General features: G+C 37.8%; 1 protein-coding gene across 2 annotated transcripts in view; it reads left to right on the top strand.

The window, feature by feature from the left end:
• LOC115211797 (DNA ligase 1) overlaps positions 1 to 15,533 on the top strand; it is a 196,251-nt gene extending 180,718 nt beyond the window's left edge. For both annotated transcript variants that reach the window (XM_036500751.1, XM_029780503.2), the window contains exons 20-24: positions 492 to 574; positions 1,987 to 2,139; positions 4,723 to 4,920; positions 6,586 to 6,678; positions 15,442 to 15,533. In XM_036500751.1, the coding sequence (XP_036356644.1) occupies positions 492 to 574; positions 1,987 to 2,139; positions 4,723 to 4,920; positions 6,586 to 6,678; positions 15,442 to 15,528 (614 nt within the window). In that variant the 3' untranslated portion in view covers positions 15,529 to 15,533. The remainder of the gene's footprint in view (positions 1 to 491; positions 575 to 1,986; positions 2,140 to 4,722; positions 4,921 to 6,585; positions 6,679 to 15,441) is intronic.
• Positions 15,534 to 21,554: the final 6,021 nt, after the last annotated feature.

Genomic DNA, 21,554 nt, shown 5'->3' with positions numbered 1-21,554 from the left:
GTCAGATCGTCCAACCCATGCTAACATGGAAATCGGATGTTAAATGATGATGATGATGATGATTATCTATGTCAAGATTTGATCTCTGGAATTTGGAAATCATGATGACTCAGCCAACACACTTCTTTCCATTTAGATCAGTAGGTTACATGAGGCAAACAAAGTTATACTACCTTTCATTTGGATGGAACATTGTGTCCATGATAGAGTTTGAACACATGACTTATTTTGTAATGGTTTAGAACAAGCTAACAAACTTGATGTAGTGTGCTTTGAAAAGTATATGTAAAATTACACCTTTAGAGAAGAGAAAGGTCATTAGCCTTAACAATTGATTCTGGTCAAGTCTAACAAGAAACACAACTCAAAAATGCAAATTAATTAATTCGAACATAAGAAACATCTTTTGTGTTAACCACTCGGTTGTTATTGTCCTGAATCTTTCTCTGACAATGATATGTATTTATGTATACATATTTGTATTGTTACAGGTAACTGTGAAGGCCTAATTGTCAAAACTCTTGACGTTGATGCCACGTATGAAATTGCCAAAAGATCACACAACTGGTTGAAGGTATAACTTTATATTTTATGTATCTTTCTTTGTCTCTTTTTAAATATTGGTTTCAAATTTTGGTACAAGACCAGCAATTTGTGGGGAGGAGCTAGTCAGTTACACCAACACCAGTATTCAACTGGTACTCATTTTATCAGCCCTGAAAGGGTGCAAAGCAAAGTCAGTCTCAGTGGAATTTGAACTCAGAATATAAAGACAGACGAAATGCCACTAAGTATTTTACCCAGCACGCTAACAATTCTGACAATTCACTGCTTTATCTCTCTCTATATATATTCCCGATAAAATTGATTTTGCTATTGTAGATTATCTCTCCTTGTGTAAAACTCTGTCCCAAAGTTTACTGATCTAAATCTTAGCACTCCACGTTTTCAGTGCCTAGATATACAGATATGCTACAGCTGATGTGTCTTGGGTTAAAATTCAGCACTAAGTATTCAAGTTTTATTCATTTTGGACTTCATTGCAGTGTATTATATCAAGCTTTAGGACTTAAATCTTGTGATTCTCAGTTTTGAAGACAGTAGGGGAGTTTTTTTAAGGTTGATATAGCAGCTGAGAAGTTGAGTGATAGCCTGGCCCAATTTGTATGACACTCTATTTCAAGTGATGATCCAGCTTGAGTGAAGCCCAGTTTGAGTACAATCCAGCTTGAGTGCTAGTTCAGCTTGAGTATCACTTCTGTGACAACTCCATCAGTATATAATTAAACTGTTTAGTGGTCCCTTGTGCTTTGAAGGCATTACTGCTGCAGCACCTATGGTGCCCTACCTTTAGATAATACTGGTCCTGACATATGGTGTATCTTGAGTAACAAAACTATGGGCAACATATCTTTAATGTATACTTGGAATGGTTTGATCTAGGAAAAGATTTGTGTGTGTGTGTATGTGTGGAACTTTAGTGTATAGAAATGAGGGGAATAGTACTGAATACAGAGATTGTGCTATTTGGAACAAGTTCAAAGTTTGAGTTCCGCTTGTGGGCCTGCTACTCTTTTATTTTTCGTCTCAGCTCAAGTTGATACTTATGTTTTATATCATTTACATTAAAATCTTCTTATGCAATTCATTCATTCATTCATTCATTCATTCATTCATTCATGCATGCACGCACACACACCTTATCCAATTGTAAATTTTATATAGTTCTATATTGAAGAGATGAGGAATTATGTACATTATTTACATTCGACGGATATTTGTCCTCATCCTGTTTGTTGTTAACACAACGTTTCGTCTGATATACCCTGCAGCCTTCTATGTAGTGATGACAGATATAATTAAAAAAACTAAAATAAAAAAAACAACTTGCTGCAGAGAGAAATTGTAATTCTCCCCAATCTATTATAAGATTGTCTCTTTATGTCAGAAAAACTGATTGCACTGGTTATTTTCTCTTCCTTACAGCTAAAGAAAGACTACCTTGATGGTGTTGGTGATACTTTAGATTTAGTGGCCATTGGAGGCTATTTGGGCACTGGAAAACGAACCGGACGCTATGGTGGCTTCTTATTAGCCTGTTATGATGATGAAAATGAAGAATTTCAAACTGTTTGCAAGGTTAGATTGTGACTTTATCTGTTGAAATGTTCAATGAACATTGAATCTGAGGTCATTTACATAATGTTGTTTATTTTTTCCTATGTGAAGGGGGACTCAGGATCTCATTTTCTAATATATCCCCTTCAGACAGTAGAGTATTGTTTAAGGGAGATTTGGCTGCTATTTTTAGCTGGTTGAGCGATGATGTAGTGCTGATATAGGCAACTTTTTTGAGATGTGAGTCGCATGAGATATGACTCATTGGCAGTATTAAAAACAATTTGTTGCTAGGTGTGCCATTCAGAAAGACCCATGGGTCACAGTTTGCCCATAACTGATGTAGAGATTCTCTCATTGGTTTGTATTCTGATGTTATAAACTGTGTAGTTGTAAGTCATCCAGCCATGATTAAAAGATCATGCCAATAGATAAGGATGAAAGAACAGAGCAAGCATGGACCCTCAGCTCTAGCAAAGGGGGCAGTAACTCCGAACAAAAACTAAGTGGAATAGACTCTTTAATGTTTACAGACAACCTCTCTAGTGCTGGGTTGCACTATAAAATATACCCAGTCCACACTGTAATGCAATTGGGGAGAAGAAAGGCAACCATCTGTAAAAATCATGCAAAAATATCTGGCAGAAACGTTAACATGCTGAGCAAGATGCTTAGTGGTATTTCGTCTGTCGTTAGGTTCTGAGTTCAAATTCCGCCATGGTCGACTTTGCCTTTCATCCTTTTGGGGCCGATAAATAAAGTACCATTTTCGCACTGGGGTCAAAAAGAGATAATGGTGGTGCATCAGCATGGCCGCAGCTCTGAGCTGAAACAAGGAGAGAAAAAAAAAAAAGGGTTGACTGGAAAGTTCATAGGCTTAAGATACTCTCATGGAATGTGACCTAAATGAGGCTTATTTTTCATGTCTCCCTTGCGGTCCACACATTTGTTCAGTTGGTGTTGCAGTGCTTTGACTCCATTTGTGAAGAAGTTTTCATCCTGTTGCTCAAAAACAATCAACAGCAGATATGACGACATCATCACTGTGATACTGGTTCCCAGCCAACTGCTTTTTCATGTTGGGGAACAGATGGGGCTAAATCAGGTTAATAGGGACGGTGATCAACTAGTTCAAAGCCACAGTCAAGCAGAGCAGCCTTTGAAACTAAGGACTTGTGCTGGAGCATTGTCATGATGAAACAAGATCCCTTTCGTTGGTTTTCCTGGGCATTTCACCTTGATAGCCTTTCATAACTGCCTCAGCAAGTTGGCATATTACTTCCCATTGACTGTGTGACCCTTTTCAAGAAGCACAATACCTTTTGCATCCTTGCCAAAAACTGAGGCCATCACTTTCCCTGCAGATGAAAGAACTATGGCTCCTTTTTGGAGCAGTGTTTTCACTGCATGGATTGTCTCTTTGCCTCTGACTCAGTGTGATGAACCCAAACACTCATTCTGTGTTAGGAAACTTTCAAGGAAACCCCCAGAGTATCTGTCTCTAACAATGTCAGATTTTCATGTGATGTGTGCTTTTGACCAGGTGTCAGATGATGTGTCACCTACTGAGCAAAAACCTGTTCGTTGTGCACATTATTCTGAACACTCTCACGAAATATGCTAATAATATGCTATTTGATCTATAGTCAAGTGCCTAACATCCCTCACCATGTGGTGAATGCAATCAATGTTTTCCTTGGTGGTGGCAGTTGCAGGACATCCAGACCTCCGGTCATCTTCAAGACTTACCCATCTTTTACTAGCAGCAGCTGCCCGCTTTTGTACTGTTGATAAATTTGGTGCGTCATCCCCTAATGTAACCAGCATGTCAACATGAATATCCTTAGCGGCTAAACCCTTTTTCTGCTGATACTTGATAACACCACAATGCCAAGTTTTGACCGTTTTCAAGAGAAGTTGCTACTAGTTATATTTGAAGTCTTCTTTAACCCCTTCGTTACCAACCTGGCTGAAACCGGCTCTGGCTCTGTAGTACAAATGTCTTGTATTCATAAGTTTGGAATTAAAATCTTGCACCAAACTTTAGTCAACAATTTATGTTCCTAACACTAGCTGAATGATAACTAAGTTATTTTACTAAATTCTTTGTTATATTTAAAGTAATTGAAAGAAACACAGAGCATCTCAAAATAAATACAGTAACGAAAGGGTTAAATAGTTAGTTTACACGGAAAGAAACATTGCAATTATTAATAAGAAAGGTTGAAGTTAATTCAAGCAAGATTTCATTGCTCTAGCACCACTCTTTCATATTTAACCTGTGAACCTTTCAGCCCACTCTCGTAATATGTAAGAGCAGGATTAGGTAGTTAGTAATTAATTACTAACCAGAAACTAATTTATAAATTGTGTTTTGTTAAAAATTTTTTTTTCTTTTTTCTCACAGGCGAAATAGATTCCGCTTTCTTTCTACTCTGTTGTTAATCTTGTTTTATATTTAACAAAATATTTAATTTCAAAATTAGAATACACTAAATTTCATATTCTTATCGTGGTTAAGAGTGACGTTTCGAATGCTAAGGGAGATTACTCTTGATGAAGTTTCGAAAGCAAAATAAATGTTTCATATTCTTTTTTTAATAGTTGGGTACTGGTTTCAAAGATGAAGACCTGGAGAAGCATACAAATTTCTTTAAAGATCATCTGATAGAAACAGCAAAGCCCTATTACAGATATGATTCTAGCATGCAACCTGATCATTGGTTTGAATCAGTCCAAGTGTGGGAAGTAAAAGCTGCTGATTTGTCGATTTCTCCTGTCCACAAAGCAGCTTCTGGTCAGGTATTGTATCCATTTTTGCTTTTAATTGATTTTACATCATCATCATCATAAGCATATAAGTCCGTTTTCCCTGCTGGCAGGTGTTGGACGGTTTGACAGGAGCTGGCAAGGCGTCGGGGGCTGCACCAGGTTCCATAGTCTGTTTTGGCATGCTTTCTACAGCTGGAAGCCTTTCCTAATGCCAGCTTTTTACATGGCACCATCACCAATCCCTTTTATGTGGCACCTTTTTTATTAAAATTTCATAACATTCACTGTTTCTGTAGATTCTTTCCAAATATTTTTTCCATGTACTTGAGGAGGAGATAGGGATAGATATTCCACTAATGCTAGACAGGGAGATGGAACTAGCAGCAAATTTTGTTGCAGAGCTTTGAAGCTACATAGAGCAAGTGGAAATCTCTTAATTGATTCTGTATTAGTTTTGACCTAACTGCTGACACTAAAGTAAAGTTGGCACATTTAATGAATTACCCCATTTCATCATCATCATCGTTTAACGTCCACTTTCCATGCTAGCATGGGTTGAATGATTTGACTGAGGCTGCACCAGGCTCCAATCTTGATCTGGCAGAGTTTCTACAGCTGGATGCCCTTCCTAATGCCAACCACTCTGAGAGTGTAGGGGTGCTTTTACGTGCCACTGGCACAGGGGCCACTCAGGCAGTACTGGCAACGACCTCACTCGAATGTCTTTTCGCGTGCCAGTAAGGCAACTGGAATATCCAAATTATATGTCCCCTGCTGGTTTGTCTATGATTGGATCCTCCTTGTCTTTTAAATGATGCCGGAGAATGGAATGCATAATATCTATATATGAGTCTGTCTCAGGCATTGTGTTTATAATAATTTTTCATTATACTGCTATTCTCGCATCATTTACTCTTTCAGAGAAAAGAGTAATGATGGGAGATGAGCAGTATAATGCCCCTTCCTGTTGAACAAATGAATGGACTCAACATGGGGTAAAAAGGAGAAGGATGTCAGTAGATTCTATAAGTTGGTTGGCGAAGAGAATCAGTGTAAAGTAGTCTTTGGTCATGCCTGAGACATGACAGGTTTTCCAGTGCTGATGTCACAATAAACTGCACTCAATACCTTTTATATAGTGATCAGTAATAGGAAGGACTAAAACATGCCCAAAATAGAGTGTAGAATCTTAAAGGCATTCTCTTAGTCAATAACCTCTTTTGAAGTAGTTACTTCATTAAATAAAAGACATCTGTGTTACCATGTCAATTTGTATCACATCCAAATTATTTGTATAATTTTCTGCTAACTTTTCTATGTTTCACTCAACTACTTTCTATCTGTTGTAAATTTTTTGAGGCCTTGACTGAAACATGGCCTCAAATATATTATGTCTTTGGTACTCAATTGCAGGGGATGTACTTGGCTTCTGTATCTATTTACATATAGGTAGATTGTGCAGTTTAAGAGAGAAGTTTCTTAGCTATTGTTCATATTGCATCCCCAGTACAATTCTGAGTTAAAGACTTTATTTAGAAACCACAACTCTTTTGACTCATAATGTTTCAACTTTGTCAATTTCCCTTAAAATTTATTGGGATGTTGTTGATATATTGAATCTACGAACATGTTGTATAGTAACATACTGGATCAGATTACATCAGTTAAAATTCTTTTGGTTCATTTTATTTTCAGGTTGATTCTGAGAAAGGTATCTCACTTCGGTTTCCACGATTTCTTCGAATCCGAGATGACAAAAAACCAGAAGAAGCTACATCTGCAACTCAGGTATTTCAAGAAAGATTCTTCCTTGCCTTTTGATTCAATGTTTCAGTGACATCTTGGTTCCCTTTTCTTGTCTTCGTTTTCGTCCCCATGCCCATTCTCTATTTTTTCTCTTTCTTTCTCTCTTTGTCTCTCTTCTTTCTCTATATCTCTCTCTTCATCACCTGTTTCTCTCTCTCTCACCATGTTCTGTTTCTCTTCATTCCTTTCTCTTATCCTACTGACCTACTTGATTGTATATCTGTATAAGTTGCAATGATGAGGGTTCCAGTTGAGCCAATCAACGGAATAACTTGCTCATGAAATTAACATGCATGTTGTTGAGCACTCCACAGACACCTGCATGGCACCTTGAATAAGTGTCGTCTAAAACAGCACTAGGCTGACCAAAGCCTTGTCAGTGGATTTAGGCAACAGAAACTGAAAGAAACCCATCGTATGTATGTGAGGGTCTTTGTGTCCTACCATTCAACACAACTGGTATTGGTTTGTTTACATTCCTGTAACTTAGTGCTTTGGAAAAGAGACCAATAGAATAAGTACCAGGCTTTAAAAATAAGAAAGAAGTACTAGGGATGATTTATTTTACTAAACCCTTAAAGATCAGGCTCCAGCATGGCCGAAGTCCAAAGACTGAAACAAGTAACAGATAAAAGATAATAATTATAATGATGCCTTAAATAATGATTTCTAATCGAAATAATGATACACTGAGTTTGACTAATTAGTGAAGTTTAGAGAAATAAAGTAAAATAACGAAGATGAAGAGCTTCTAACGATGCAAAAAGGGAAGGTTAAGTAACCTTTTTTTAACAATCCCTTTTCACATTGTAAGAAGATGTCTGTCTTTATTATTTGTTATTTTATTTCTGTACCAAAATGCTTCAAGTAAATTACAACACTCTTTTGAAGGTTGGACGAGTTTCTGTGCCACATTGATGCTTTAAGTAAAAGGCCTTCTCTGATAAAAGACGTCTGTGAACTTTTTTCTAAATAATATTTGCTATCACAGACCAGCAACACTTCCATCAAATTTTGGTATTTATTTGAATTTGAATCTATTGACTTTCTTTTAGAATGAGGTAGAGGGGCATAAACTATCACACGTTATAATTAGCTGTTTATTCAAGCAGTTTATGAGTTGCTGATTTGGGAATTTTAAATAGATTACTTAAAAGGGCAAATATTATGATAAATTATAATTTAACTTTCTTCTGCTGTAGAAATAAAATAGAAATTTCCTACATTTAAAACTAGTTAGTAGATCTTATCTTGCAGAGATCAAATTAACATGCTCTGACAGCATGAGCAACAACAGTAACAATTTGCATTCTGATTGATTTGTCATGCTCAATGGACATAAACATTTCAATCAAAGAGATGCTATTTCTATCCATACCCAAACATCTGCTTTGCGTTCAGTTTAAGATAGGTTTTTATTGAACTGGAACCACAAGAAGAACACCCAGTACACTCTGTAAAGTGGTTGGTGTTAGGAAGGGTATCCGTCCAGATGTAGAAATGAAGCCAAAAGTGAAACATGAGCAAGATGTAGAAATCTGATCTATGTAAGTCAACAGAAACCCACCAATCTACTCCTTAACTTAACATGTTCTGACTCCATCCATGGCAACCCATCCAACCCATGTCAGCATGGAAAGCAGATCTATATATGGTAGTGGAGGCACTATCTGTGTATCTTTCTGATTTGAGATTGTGAGGTTTAGGTGTTGTACTCCTGGTCACCCTTCTGTTTGGTCCAGTTTGCCTGACTGATCAATTGATTTCATTCAATATTTCTTCCTGATTATTTTTGATTGTATGTTGTTTAACCTTGGGCCAAACTTGATCAGGTCATCGTCTCATCACCTTGCTGCAAATTATCATGCTCTCTTTCTTCTGTTCCCTTTTCAGTTGAAGGGGGCTCTTTCATTTTGCAAGTTACAATGAAATCTTGCTAGTGTTGGTCTGGCACAAAAGCATGTGGTACACTCTATAAAGTGGTTGGCATTGCAAAGGGTATCCAGTTATAGGAACCATTCCAAAACTGAGATATTGGAGCATGATGCAGTCCTCCATCTCATTGGATCATGTTGAATTCCATGGCAGCATGGAAAGTGGAACAACAAGAAAATTGCAGCAAAGCTGCATGATAGTGGTGTCAGACGTGGCATGCAGACCAGCATACAACTTAGATTTATATTTTATTGCATTTTTATTCTTCTCTTTTGTTTTATGAATCCAGTATGCACATGCGCATTGCATGTGCATACTTCTTCTTCCAGTTTCTACTCAAAACTGTTGACAAATCACAACCGTCTCATGAACCTGCGTTTGTGAGCAGTGCTTCTTGCTCTGATGGTTGTGAAGAAGAAAAAATGATAATGATTCCACCTGTATCCCTGCTACATTTCATTCAGAGATACTGTATTTCAGAATTGATTACCCTGTTGTTTTGCCTTGTCCATCTTGTAGAGTGTGATGTGAGAAATATTTGGTTGTTTCCAGCGGGTTGAGTGACCATATACAGGTTTGTTAATTTTGGTACAGCAAATTGTTTTAAGAAAATCAGCTCACTAGTAAATATGTAAAAAAAATGGAAAAGAATCAGATTTTAAGTAGTATTGCTAAAGTCAGATTAAGCCATAATTCATAATTTGATTCCTGGAGTTATTTCCCATGGCAAACACTGAACTGAGATGGGACACGTCAGCTGTTTTGGACGGTAATAGAATAGTGTAACCTGTTACTGTTAAGTGTCTGATGGATAAGTTTGTGGAAATAAAAGCATAGAAAAGAAATCCCAAACAAATTACAGGAGTGTCTAATTTGAGAAGACGTAATGATAGGCATTCTACTGCATTGTGGTTAAGTATCTCTTACATTAACATCTAAGCAGTTTATTAATACACATTGTTCAGTTTATCAATGAAATTGTTTACAGTCTGAAAGTGTTTTATGCTGTTGTCATATGATAATTATAGAAATGATTGCATTGTTTGTTGCTTGCCTGGTCGAAATTCCATTTCTGTCTGGTTATTCCCAAAATATAAATTCTATTCATTGATGCTGAGAGAAGGATGGGACTCGTTTCTGTTTTTAGGTTTTAAATAGCTTACCTGACCCAGCTTACACCCCTGTTTATAATTTTTACTATTCTATATCTGCCAAGCAGTTTATATAGTGTTTGGAACATAGACTAATATGGATTTTCGGTGTAAGCTGTAACCCTTTTTTTACCATATTTCTGTTGAAATAGCAGTAAAGATGTAAAGACCTAGAAAGTTACCCTCCAAAGCACAAGTCCAGGCAAGGTTGTTTATGGAAGACCAGCTGTCACCCATTGCCTCCCCTCTCTATGCCACCAGTGTTATCCGAGGGAAAGGCATAGGGGCCGATACAGCTTGGCACCAGTGACATCGCAACTCATTTCTGCACCTGAGGGATTTGGAACAGCATGAAATAAAGTGTCTTGCTCAAGAACACAACACACAGCCTGGTCCAGGAATCGAACTCACTACCTCATGATTGTGAGCCTGACGCTCTAACCACTGAGCCAGGCATGCTGCCTTTAAGTCACTTAATTTTTGAAATAGTGATGAATTTAGTAAAATAACTTCATTAAGATGATATCTGGAACATCATCATAAAATTTTGATGGAAGGTTGTCATTTAGGTTACTTTAAACAGTAGGTTTGTATCGTTGAATCAGGGGTGTTGGTATCAAAAGGCTATTAACCCTTTCGTTACTGCATTTATTTTGAGATTCTCTGTGTTTCTTTCAATTACTTTAAATATAACAAAGAATCTATTAAAATAACTTAGTTATTATTCAGCTAGTGTTAGGAACATAAATTGTGACTAAGGTTTAGTGGAAGATTTTAATTTAAAACTTATGAAAACAAGACATTTGTATTACAGAGCCAGAGCCAGTTTCAGCCGGGTTAGCAACGAAAGGGTTAAAAGGGGTGTAAAGTATTTTATGAGATAATTTATTAGGTTCTAGAATGGAAAGAAAGGTTCTGTCCTTAAGTATTGCTGTTGTGTGACTTTGTTTAGAAATTCATTTCAGTAATTTTTAACAATATACTGACATGCTGCAAGAATTTTTAACTAATGAAAAATTTTATGGCATTTACAAAAAAAAAAAATTTTACTTTTTAATAATAATTTAGTCTTAAAGGGGGTTAGTCTTGAAGGACCTGAGAAGGCCTTGAAGATGTCTGGGGTTGATAGTTGATGTTCAGTTTCAGTATCTGTAAGATGATGTCTTCAAGAAAAGCATGAACAAGGGAGAGAATTCCAATGAGGAGAAAGAATTGGGTGAAGTTTGGTCTAGGGTGGGTAATAACAATTAAGGTCTTTGAGCTGATGATTAGTCTAAGAGTTAAAGGATTATTGGAGATTGTTTAGAGATCACAGTCTAATTGTAAACAACTGCTGCATGGAAGGTGTTTATAAGCCATTTAAAAACACACAAAACCGTTAGGTTCACTTCAACATTTATATTTAATTTGTCAAACTATTTTCGTCGCTCTGAAACTATGACCTGTTCACTGACAAAATTCTGTGCTGCATCACGGAATTTGTCAGTGAACAGGTCATAGTTTCAGAGCGACGAAAATAGTTTGACAAATTAAATTTAAACGTTGAAGTGAATCTAACGGTTTTGTGTGTTTTTAAATGGCTTATAAACACCCTCCACACTGCAATTGTTTTTGTTTCAGCACACGATCTCAGATCAGGTCACTTGCTATGCAAGTACATCTCCGTAAGTCTAATTGTAGTTTCTAGTAATGCCTGTAAATTATTGTAACCTATATTTTTCTAGTTATCAGATCAAAGGACATATGTATCATGTGTGTGATGCATATCATTGTACTATATCGTATGTATCACACATGATGTTATATAAAATAGAAATAGAATAGCTGAGAAAATATAGTATCAGATTGCATGCATACAGTTATTGAGTCCAGACAAACTGCAGAAATACATGGCTGTCAAAGATTGGGACTAGAATTTCTGTGAGAGTTCTTAGGTGTACCTTCAGATTCTTTCCAGATATTGAAACATGGAAAGAAGACTTTATATGGTAGGCCAGCTAAACCTTTCTCTTTCTCTCTACCTCTACCCGGTCTCTTTCAGATCGCACCTTACCATCTTAGAAAGAAAATAAGTCATATTGTATAATATAGTCCAAGGTATGCTGTTAGTTAAGGGTGGTCTGTCTTTGATCATAAGTGTGTTCAATTAGCGATGACCTGGCATTAAACAACAATATATACTGGATATCAAGCTGTGGGAAATCCCGAACATGGTGTTTGACCGCCTTCAAAAGATAGTTAATTCTCCCTCAGACGCACAAGAATACAGGCTAATCAAAGCTGTAAAATCTTTGATCATAGGTTTGCTCTCACACAACTCACCTGGGGCTAAAACAGCAACAATATATACTGGATACTTGGTTAAATAATTACACACTGAAATTAATATTAAGCCTATTCATCTGTGGGTATGATGGGGGACAGATCTTTCCAAAGAATATTAGCTTTGTAAGTGACATAGTTTCTTTTGGAAATAGAAGTAAAATAGAAGACTTAAACAAAAGGGAGCATAGCACATACAGTGCCTCTACATGGTTGCTTGTCCTGTTGTGAATAGCAACTAAATTCCCTCAACGTACAATTCCTTGCTATCTTAAAAGAAGAGAAGAACACATTAGAATAGTGTAGTGCTTGATACCCTTAAAAGGATTGCCTAGTCAAGACTGGAATATTATTTGTTTAAAGTGCTTGATCTTTGAAAAATGCAAAAAGAAAACATGCCAATGAGGAATCTTCTGCATAGACAAAGGCATGGCTTTGTGGTAAGAAGTTGCTTCCCAACCACATGGTTCTGGGTTCAGTCCCACTGTGTGGCACCTTGGGCAAGCTTCGTGAGTGGATTTGGTAGACTGAAACTGGAAGAAGCCCATCATGTGTGTGTGTGTATGTTCGTCCCCCACCACCGCTTTCCAACAGCTTTTGGTGTGTTTATGTTCCCCATAACCTAGTGGTTTGGTAAAATAGATCAATAGAATCAGTACTAGGTTTTAAAAAAATAAGTATTGGGGTCAATTCATTCATCATCATCATCGTTTAACGTCCGTTTTCCCTGCTAGCATGGGTTGGAAAGTTCGACCGGGGATCTGGGAAGCCAGATGGCTGCACCAGGCTCAATCTGATCTGGCAGTGTTTCTACAGCTGGATGCCCTTCCTAACGCCAACCACTCCGAGAGTGTAGTGGGTGCTTTTTACATGCCACCGGCACAGGGATCACGACTGCAGTTTCCATTGAACTTTGATGTTGGTGTCCTTGACTCAATGGATCTCCTCAAGCACAGGGTCAAAACGGTGTTTCTTTACTTGCCACCTGCACAGGAGTCAGTCCAGCAGCCCTGGCAACTGCTGGGTGCCAGTCATAGGATATCTAAAAATTTTTCAAGGTGGTGCCCTAGCATGGCCATAGCCTAATGACCTAATAGAAACAGTAGCCAAATTTCTTTAAACCCTTCTGTTGGAATATTTCTGTCGAAGTACATGGCCTATTTCAATTAATTTTGGAAATAATGAAAAATTTAGTAAAATATCTTTGTCATTATTAAGCTAGTGTTTGGAACATAGACTGACGCGGAATTCCAATGTAAGGTTTCAATGTAGATCCCTTTTAAAACATGAAATTTGTATCATCAAATCAAAAACAGTCTCTGACAGGTTGCCATCGAAAGGGTTAAATCACATTTTCAGCGTCTTTAAAAAGATATCTTCAGCTCCATAGAACAACATAGAATTAGACATATGATGCAGAAACAAAAAAAAAAAAGTAATAACAATAACAATAGGATGGACATTGCTGGAATGTATTTTTGGCTAACCTGTGGCTAAACAACAACAGCAAACAAACGATCATATTAGCAAACATGTCTTAGATATTTATATAGTTATCATTTATCTCTTATGGTTTGGTAGCTGTGTTGTTGAAGTGGTAATATTGGACTAGATATGCTGGTTAACTAGCGTGGAGAGTTGTTGGTCTCGAAGTGTAACTATAAATAGCCTTCTCTTTTTACAACTCATGCTAAAAATATAAAGTTGATTCTCTCTGGGATATTTCTAACCCAAATAATTAGTTTTTGTCTCAATTCTGAAAAACAACAACAACAACAATTTATTTATTTTCTCCTTGAAAATATTTTCGACTTCTGCTTTCGACATTATGTATTTTCATTGGTATGCTGGTGGAGTTAATTATTATAAGAACAGTGGGTTGGTAAAACTGTTAAGAGTGCCAGCAAGAATGCAGTGTGGTATTTTAGTTTCAACTCTTTACATTCTGAGTTCAATTGCCAATACGGTAAGTTTTTATCTTTCACCTTTGCAGGGATCATTAAGTAGAGTACTAGGGATGAAAAATTGACTGCTCTTTCCCTAAGATTTGAAACCTTTTAAGGAAATGTTATATTGGGTTTGGCAAAAATCAATAAAAGAATTGGTCAAAGTACTTTGTGGTCTTTGCTGTGGCATGTTACAGTCTGTGTTCAGACCTTGCTTTTTATTCTTTCAAGTCAAATACTAGGGTCAAGGTTTTCAACTGACTTCTCCCTTCAAAATTATTGGACCTTGTGTCAGAATTAGAAGCAATTCTCATTTGGCAAACTGGCAGAATCCTTAGCACACAGGGCAAAATGCTTGGCCGCTTTTTGTCCATCTTTACATTCTGAGTTCAAATTCCTTTTAGGTCAGTTCTATATTTAACAGATGAGGAATTATGTTCATTATTTACATTCGACGGATATTTGACCTCATCCTGTTTGTTGTAGCACTGATATTTGTTTACAGCTGTGATGTGAAGACAAGGAGTTTCAAACACATATGAAGACTCTTAAACTCACTTGCATGTACACACACACACACGCATTTAAAACATTTAAATAGAAGCACAACAAAATGAAAATCCACATATAGGTCATTGCTCATTCCGTGTCAGTTATCGTCCAAAAGATCGTAACAATTTCACGCCTTTAATGATAATATTGCTCACTTTGGTGGCAAAAGCAGCTACAAGCCATTGGGAAGAGTGAATGAATGTATGAGACAGTGACGAAAACAAACACAACAAAATGTGGATATACGAACAATAGAATAATTATACATTATGGAAACACAATTAGGCCATGTGGCTGTAGGACTGGACAAATATAGGATAGCACAAAGACAAATGGAAACTGTTCTATAGGAGTGGAAAAAAGAAAGAGACAGATGGAAAACCTGATTGAACCATGTTGAAAGTGGAAAAGGAGATGAGAAATGTGACTGATTGAGTGAAAGGTGAGGCAAAAAAGGAAATGGAAGAAAGAGATGAAAATGGTCACAGGTCACATGGTAGTGGGAAAAGAGAGAAGAAGTGGCAGAGAGACATAGCAATACAGAGGAAAGTGTTAGAGAGGGAAAGAGAGAGAGAGACGAAGGCAAAAGCAAGAGACAAAGAAGAATTGCCACACACACACACACACACACACACACACACATATATGCGGCAAGCTTCTTTTAGTTTCCATTTTACCAAATCTACTCAGAAGACTTTCGTTAGCCTTGTCTTTCCGAGCTTGACAGAATAGATTCATTGTACGTACATCTCCGTAGTAACTATCCTTATATCTAATCAGACTCAGTCCCACATGTCTTCTAATGTTTGCCATGATTTATGTGTTTGTTTTTTCTTTAGGTGGCTAACATGTATCGGAACCAGGAGCAAGTGAAGAACACACAAGCCAAAAGTGACCCAAAAGCAACAGATGATGATTTCTATTGAACAAAGAAAGAAAGAAAACCGTAACTTAGGAATGTTGTTTCTGTATGTTTTTTTTTAAATAAACTTTTTTTTACATTACTATATAATATTGTTATGTATTAATTGTTCTTGCTGCCTAACTGAAGTCAACCCTCTTTGTGCACATCTGTATTCAAAGGTGTTAATGTTGTCCTATGATCCTTCTCGAGCCATGCCTGGCTCATAAGGGCCGGTTTCCTTGGCGTATAGGTTCCCCAACCTGGACGGGATGCCGGTCCGTCGCAGGTGAGCTGCAAGATGCAGGAGGAAAGAGTGAGAGAAAGTTGTGGCAAAAGAGTCAGCAGAAGTTCGCCATTACCTTCTGCCGGAGCTGCATGGAGCTTAGGTGTTTTGCTCATAAACACACACATCGCCCGGTCTGAGATTCAAACCCGCGATCCCTCGACCACAATTCTGCTGCTCTAACCACTAGGCCATGTGCCTTCACTATGATCAAGGGTGGTCATTGTTTTTTTTTTTTTTATTTCAGACATAGTTTATCTAGGACTGCATTAACCAATGTATCCTTTCGTTGAAGAATATCTAAAGTAAACATACTCATCATTGAATTTGCTTTTTTTGTGCATTTAGCAGAGACCATTCTGCTGCATGTGTCTGCATCATTTCTCTCTTTTGAGTTACACTCTCTGATGTGATTGGTGATTGGAAGGACATCCAGTCTGAGAAACTTTGTCAAAGCAGACACTGGAAACTAACTCAACACTCAGGTTTGTTGGATTCTGTTGAACTGTTAAACCTATGCCAGCATGGAACAACATCATCATCATCATCATCATCTAACGTCTATTTTCCATGCTGGCATGGGTTGGACAGTTTGACAGAAGCTGATCAGCCAGAGATCTGCACCAGGCTCCAATTGTCTGTTTTGGCATGGTTTCTATGACTGAATCATCATCATCATTATCATCATCATCATCATTGTTTAACGTCCGTTCTCCATGCTAGCATGGGTTGTCCTTCCTAATGCCAACCACTTTACAGAGCGTACTAGGTGCTTTTTATGTGGCACTAGCATGGGTGCTTTATACTTGGTACTGGCATGGGTGCTTTTTATGTGGTACCATGGAAGTTAAACAAATACAATGAGGTCATCAAGTTATTTCTTCTTTTTATCATACATGTCTTGGAGGTTATGGATGGCATTCTTTCTCCTTTGACCACATCAAAAAAAAAAAAAAACAGTTACCAGAAGTATAAGAAACCTTGTAGATGTATACCAATTTATTTGTATTCTGACTGTTTGTTTGTCTGAAGTATCCACATTTTTACCTGTACTGCATCTATGAAATACCTTTTACAAATTTCATTATATCTTACATTTAGAAGTAGGTTTTTAATTCCTTGATAGATTTTCTAATGTATATTTACTCAGCTATGGAATGGGTAATGGTGAATTGAGATGTCCCCACCCATTTGCAGTATTCTCTTCATATTCTTCCATAAAATCCAATAATTTTTTTTTTACCACCTCAAGGTCTAACTATAAAATGGAATTTGCAGTTATTATTGCCTGGAGTATGAATTCCCAATATTTGGTGATTCAATAATTCTGCTGCTGCCAGATCTATGCATAAGACCACAATTTTTTAGAAGGGATCTTAATTCAATCTACCACTGTGCTAAGCTTATAATTATATTAGTGTTCCTGGGGAGATGAAAGGCAGTGTTGACCTAGGTGGAAACTGGAATCTGAACATGAAGGAATAAAAAATATTTTGTCCACATCTCTTCTAATTTTGTTATCAATTGCACTAAGGATGAAGCATCTACATGGTCTCACACCCTGCTCGAAATAGCAGCACAGTTTCCCTCAAATTACATGCTACTGTTGAAAAATACAGAATGTTCATGGCTGAAATACTATTGAGTGTGTCTTTATGTAGATCATGCTCTGGTTATATATTTTGTGGGTGTCTGGAAAGTTTTAGCCCTAATTCTTGATCATCACCAGAAGCCTGGTTACAACAGATTATTTGGATTTTCATTCCACATATCCTCAATGCCTCAAAATAGTCCTGTAAGATGGTACGGGGACTTAGCAGAGCCTATTAGCCTGTGTTTAATGACAATATCATCGTCACCTCAAAATCATCATTTAACATCTATGTTCTATTCTGGACAGTTTGACAAGGACCCAAATGGGTCCAAGGACTGCATTATGCTCCAGTGTCTGCTTTGGCACAGTTTCTATGGCTAGATGCCCTTTCTAATGCCAACTAATTCACAGTGTGTACTTGTTGCTAATTTTTTGTGCCGGTGGTACTACTGAGGTTGTCCAAGGAGGGTGAAGTGTGTCCTTACGTCAGATGGGGTTTAATGTATGAGAGAAGAGGCTGGTTCTTGTAGAGGAGGTACATGGCTACTCACATTTAGGGGAGAGAATGAGAATAAAATGGTGGTTTCTCCAGAGATAAATTGTGATGATGAGATGACTCAGTGGAACCTCAGGGTATGAGGTGAATAGTAGTGGGTATGGGTTTGCAAGAGTGTATGGGGTAACAGATATGGAAAATGGAAGACAGTGAGGTAAACAACATCTGTAAAGGTTAGCATGAGTTGAAAGGAAAAGGTGTATATTACAGGTGTTGTTGTCACTGTGAATCTCAGCTGACCGGCCAGAGTAGGGTGCATCACAAACGAGAGAATTTCCTGATCGAAATCTTGAAAACCACTTTTGGTACACAAGTTCCATAGCAACATCCATTCCCTACACACCATATGTCTTCCAGCAGGTTTCTGCTGCTTTCTTGCCTTTCTTTTTTTATAAAAAAGAGCATGACGTCCATGATGCTCATTTTGGTGTTCCATTTTCAAGGTGATCCCAAGCACACAAAATACAACCTGTCTCATCACAAGTTCGTGTTGAACTACATTGAAGTGTCAAATATTTAACGAGTGTGCATGCACTGGGAACAAACCGAAGCTAGCTTCTTATTTGTGTATCAGAAGTTGAGTGTCAATAAAAATCGAACGGACCTTTTAACCAACTCAGTACAACCCATTATATCTGTATCATTGATCGTTACTTCTAATTGATTCCTCTGGCAAAATTTTACATTTGCCATGTTGCTTCACGAGTTTTCTGATGGTGATTCTCATTTAGTCTAATCCCAGATTTCAGACCTGCAAGGAACAGAATTTTTGCCAGCTCTTTGGATCATAGGGATATGCAAGCTCCGCTACCACAACCCAAACAAGATTCATTAGTGGAGCAGAAACATCATGATAGTGGCTGTGATGTGTTGTTTCTTCATACTGATCACAGAGTCTACATTTTCTGCTTTCATTGGTTTTTAAAGTTCTTTACATATAGAGATATGCCTTTTGACTAGGGCTTGATCATGTTGTGCTTTATGAGTCTAGTTAATCAGTTAGTTCTGTCTGTGCAATGAGGCAATTAAAGCCATCATACGACCTGTATCCCCAGCCAGCTCTGTTTTCTGCTACTGTCTTGATCTCATTTCAGCTTCTCATCTCCTTTCCTTGTCAACATTACCTTCAAGATTTCAATCAGGAAATCCTCCTGTTTATGATGCACCTCACTCTGGCCGGTCAGCTGAGATTGATGGTAACACCAACACCTGTTCTATGACCAGGATGATCGTAGATATTCCTCAAACCTCCAAATTGTGACATTGTAAACTATCTGCAACAACTCAGTTCCGGCAGCATGCACAATGTTTGGGTCGCAAGTCAATCGAATGAGACTAACTTTGTCCAATGGATTTCCATCTGCAATTCATTGTAGAGAGAGAGGAGACCCCCTTCAGCCATAAATGACCATGGGATTGCACCTACAAAGTTACCTTCCAAGGCACAAGTCCAGGCAAGGTTGTTTATGGAAGACCAGCAGTCGCCCATGCATACCATCCTCCCCTCTCCACACCACTGATATTATCCAAGGGAAAGGCAAAGGGGCCGGTACAGCTTGGCACCAGTGACGTCACAACTCACTTCTACAGCTGAGTGAACTGAAGCAACGGGAAATAAAGTGTCTTGCTCAAGAACACAACACTCAGCCCGGTCTGGGAATCGAACTCACAACCTCATGATAAGCTCGACACTCTAACCACTGAGCCATGCGCCTTCACAATTCATTGTAGAAATGTTAAGAAAACAATCTTCGCCATGTGGTTTTTTTGGGCACCTTGCTTTTCTTTTCCCCTCAGGCTTCCACTTTACCATGCAATCGCTTTCTCGTTCTTTTCTGAGGATGTGTCCGATCCAGTTCCAGTTTCGGTGTCCTATTTCATCATTGATCCGTTGTTGTCTCAATTTTTTCATTTCAGACTTGATGTCAAGTATTCTCCTTATGCATGTGAACTGGAAGTTGTCCATTGTTTTTTCTTCCATTTTTTGTTATGTTCCAGTTTTCACATCCGTAGAGTAATACTGGTTGGAATAATGTGTAGTGAGATGTCTGTTACAGATATTGTGTTTCTGCTATGTTGTGACTGGAGTTCAGGGTTTTTTTCATCTTATATTTTTTAGATCTAGTCCTGAACAGATCAGTGATCAATGGTGATCTATGATCAAATAACTGAACAGATTTATGATCAAAAGTGACTCAGCCATGACCATCCATCTTATATTCAAACAGCATATCTAAGATTACATTACGTTCTACATGTTTTTAAGGACATTAAAAGTGTCATTAGAGGAAGATTTTGCTACAATGACGTCTTGGACTGCATCTAAAAAAGAGTCACCTGACTGATTGGCATAAAGTTACATACATTCACAGATTTGGTTTCTGTCTACCAAATCTCATCAAATTTTGGTTAGCCTGGGGCTGTCATAAAAGACACTTGTCCCAAGGTGTTACACAGCGAGACTGAACCCGAAACCATATGGTTGGGAAGCGAACTTCTTAACTAAACAGCTATGCCTGCGCACCTATAGGCTTTCGTTAACTTGGAGCTACAACAGATGATGTACTTTTTTAAAACTAAAATTAAGATTAAAATTAGCAACGAATATAATACATAGTGCTAAGCTGCAAACGTTTTCCCCTACATTTATTAAAACAACTCATCATCATTATTGTCATCATTTTATTTCTACTTTCCTTGCTGATATGTGTTGTACGAGTCTTCACAGACTGAATCAGTTTGTATTTGGCGTTACTGCTGTTTTATACTGGTTGGGAAACCATGTCTCGCTTGTACATTTATTTTGGTATGGTTTCTATGACTAATTGTCCTTCTTACCCCCAGTTCATTTATCATGGCACCAACACTATAGAGGTTGTGTCCTCGATCACCCTAAAAGGGCCCTCTTGACCCTGTGTTGTCTTCCCTCGTTCATCAACAATTTTACAGAGTGTACTGGGTGAATTTTATGGTGGCATCAGCATTGGTGAGTCGTTGCTACTTTAAGGTATCTCCGTTTTATTTTCAGGGTAACTTAAACCAATAAAGGAGAGATAATGGAAGGACTTGAATCCAATGGGAGGAATAATGAGCGGAGAGGATGGTAGAGAAGGAGTTATGGAAGAGTGACAGTGCAGTGAGGAGCTGTGGGTGAGAAAGGAAGTGATGTTAGGTACATGATTTCTATTCTGTGTGTGTGCGTGTGAGAGAGAGAGAGCGAGAGAGGGAGATCAAGTGATGGACATTAATAAATATAGGTAATAAGAGAGGGAGATGGATGTCGGCTTGGGAAATGATGGCTAGCTGCACAATTGTCTAATGAGAGAGAGAAAATGTTAATGGTGGTAACTGAATAAGTTCAAGTGCTACTCTTTCATTACAAGAGTGGTATGGTGCAGTGATGGCAGAATCGTTAGCACGTCGGGTGAAATGCTTAGTAGTATTTCGTCAACCATTACGTTCTGAGTTCAAATTCCGCCGAGGTCGACTTTGCCTTTCATTCTTTCGGGGTCAATAAATTAAGTACCAGTTTCGCACTGGGGTCGATATAACCGACTTAATCCATTTGTCTGTCCTTGTTTGTCCTCTCTGTGTTTAACCCCTTGTGGGTAGTAA

Source organism: Octopus sinensis, linkage group LG1, assembly GCF_006345805.1.
Source record: "Octopus sinensis linkage group LG1, ASM634580v1, whole genome shotgun sequence".
Classification (NCBI taxonomy): Eukaryota; Metazoa; Mollusca; class Cephalopoda; order Octopoda; family Octopodidae; genus Octopus; species Octopus sinensis.
Note: the sequence above shows the minus strand (reverse complement) of the source record. Positions and strands in the feature narration are given on the sequence as shown.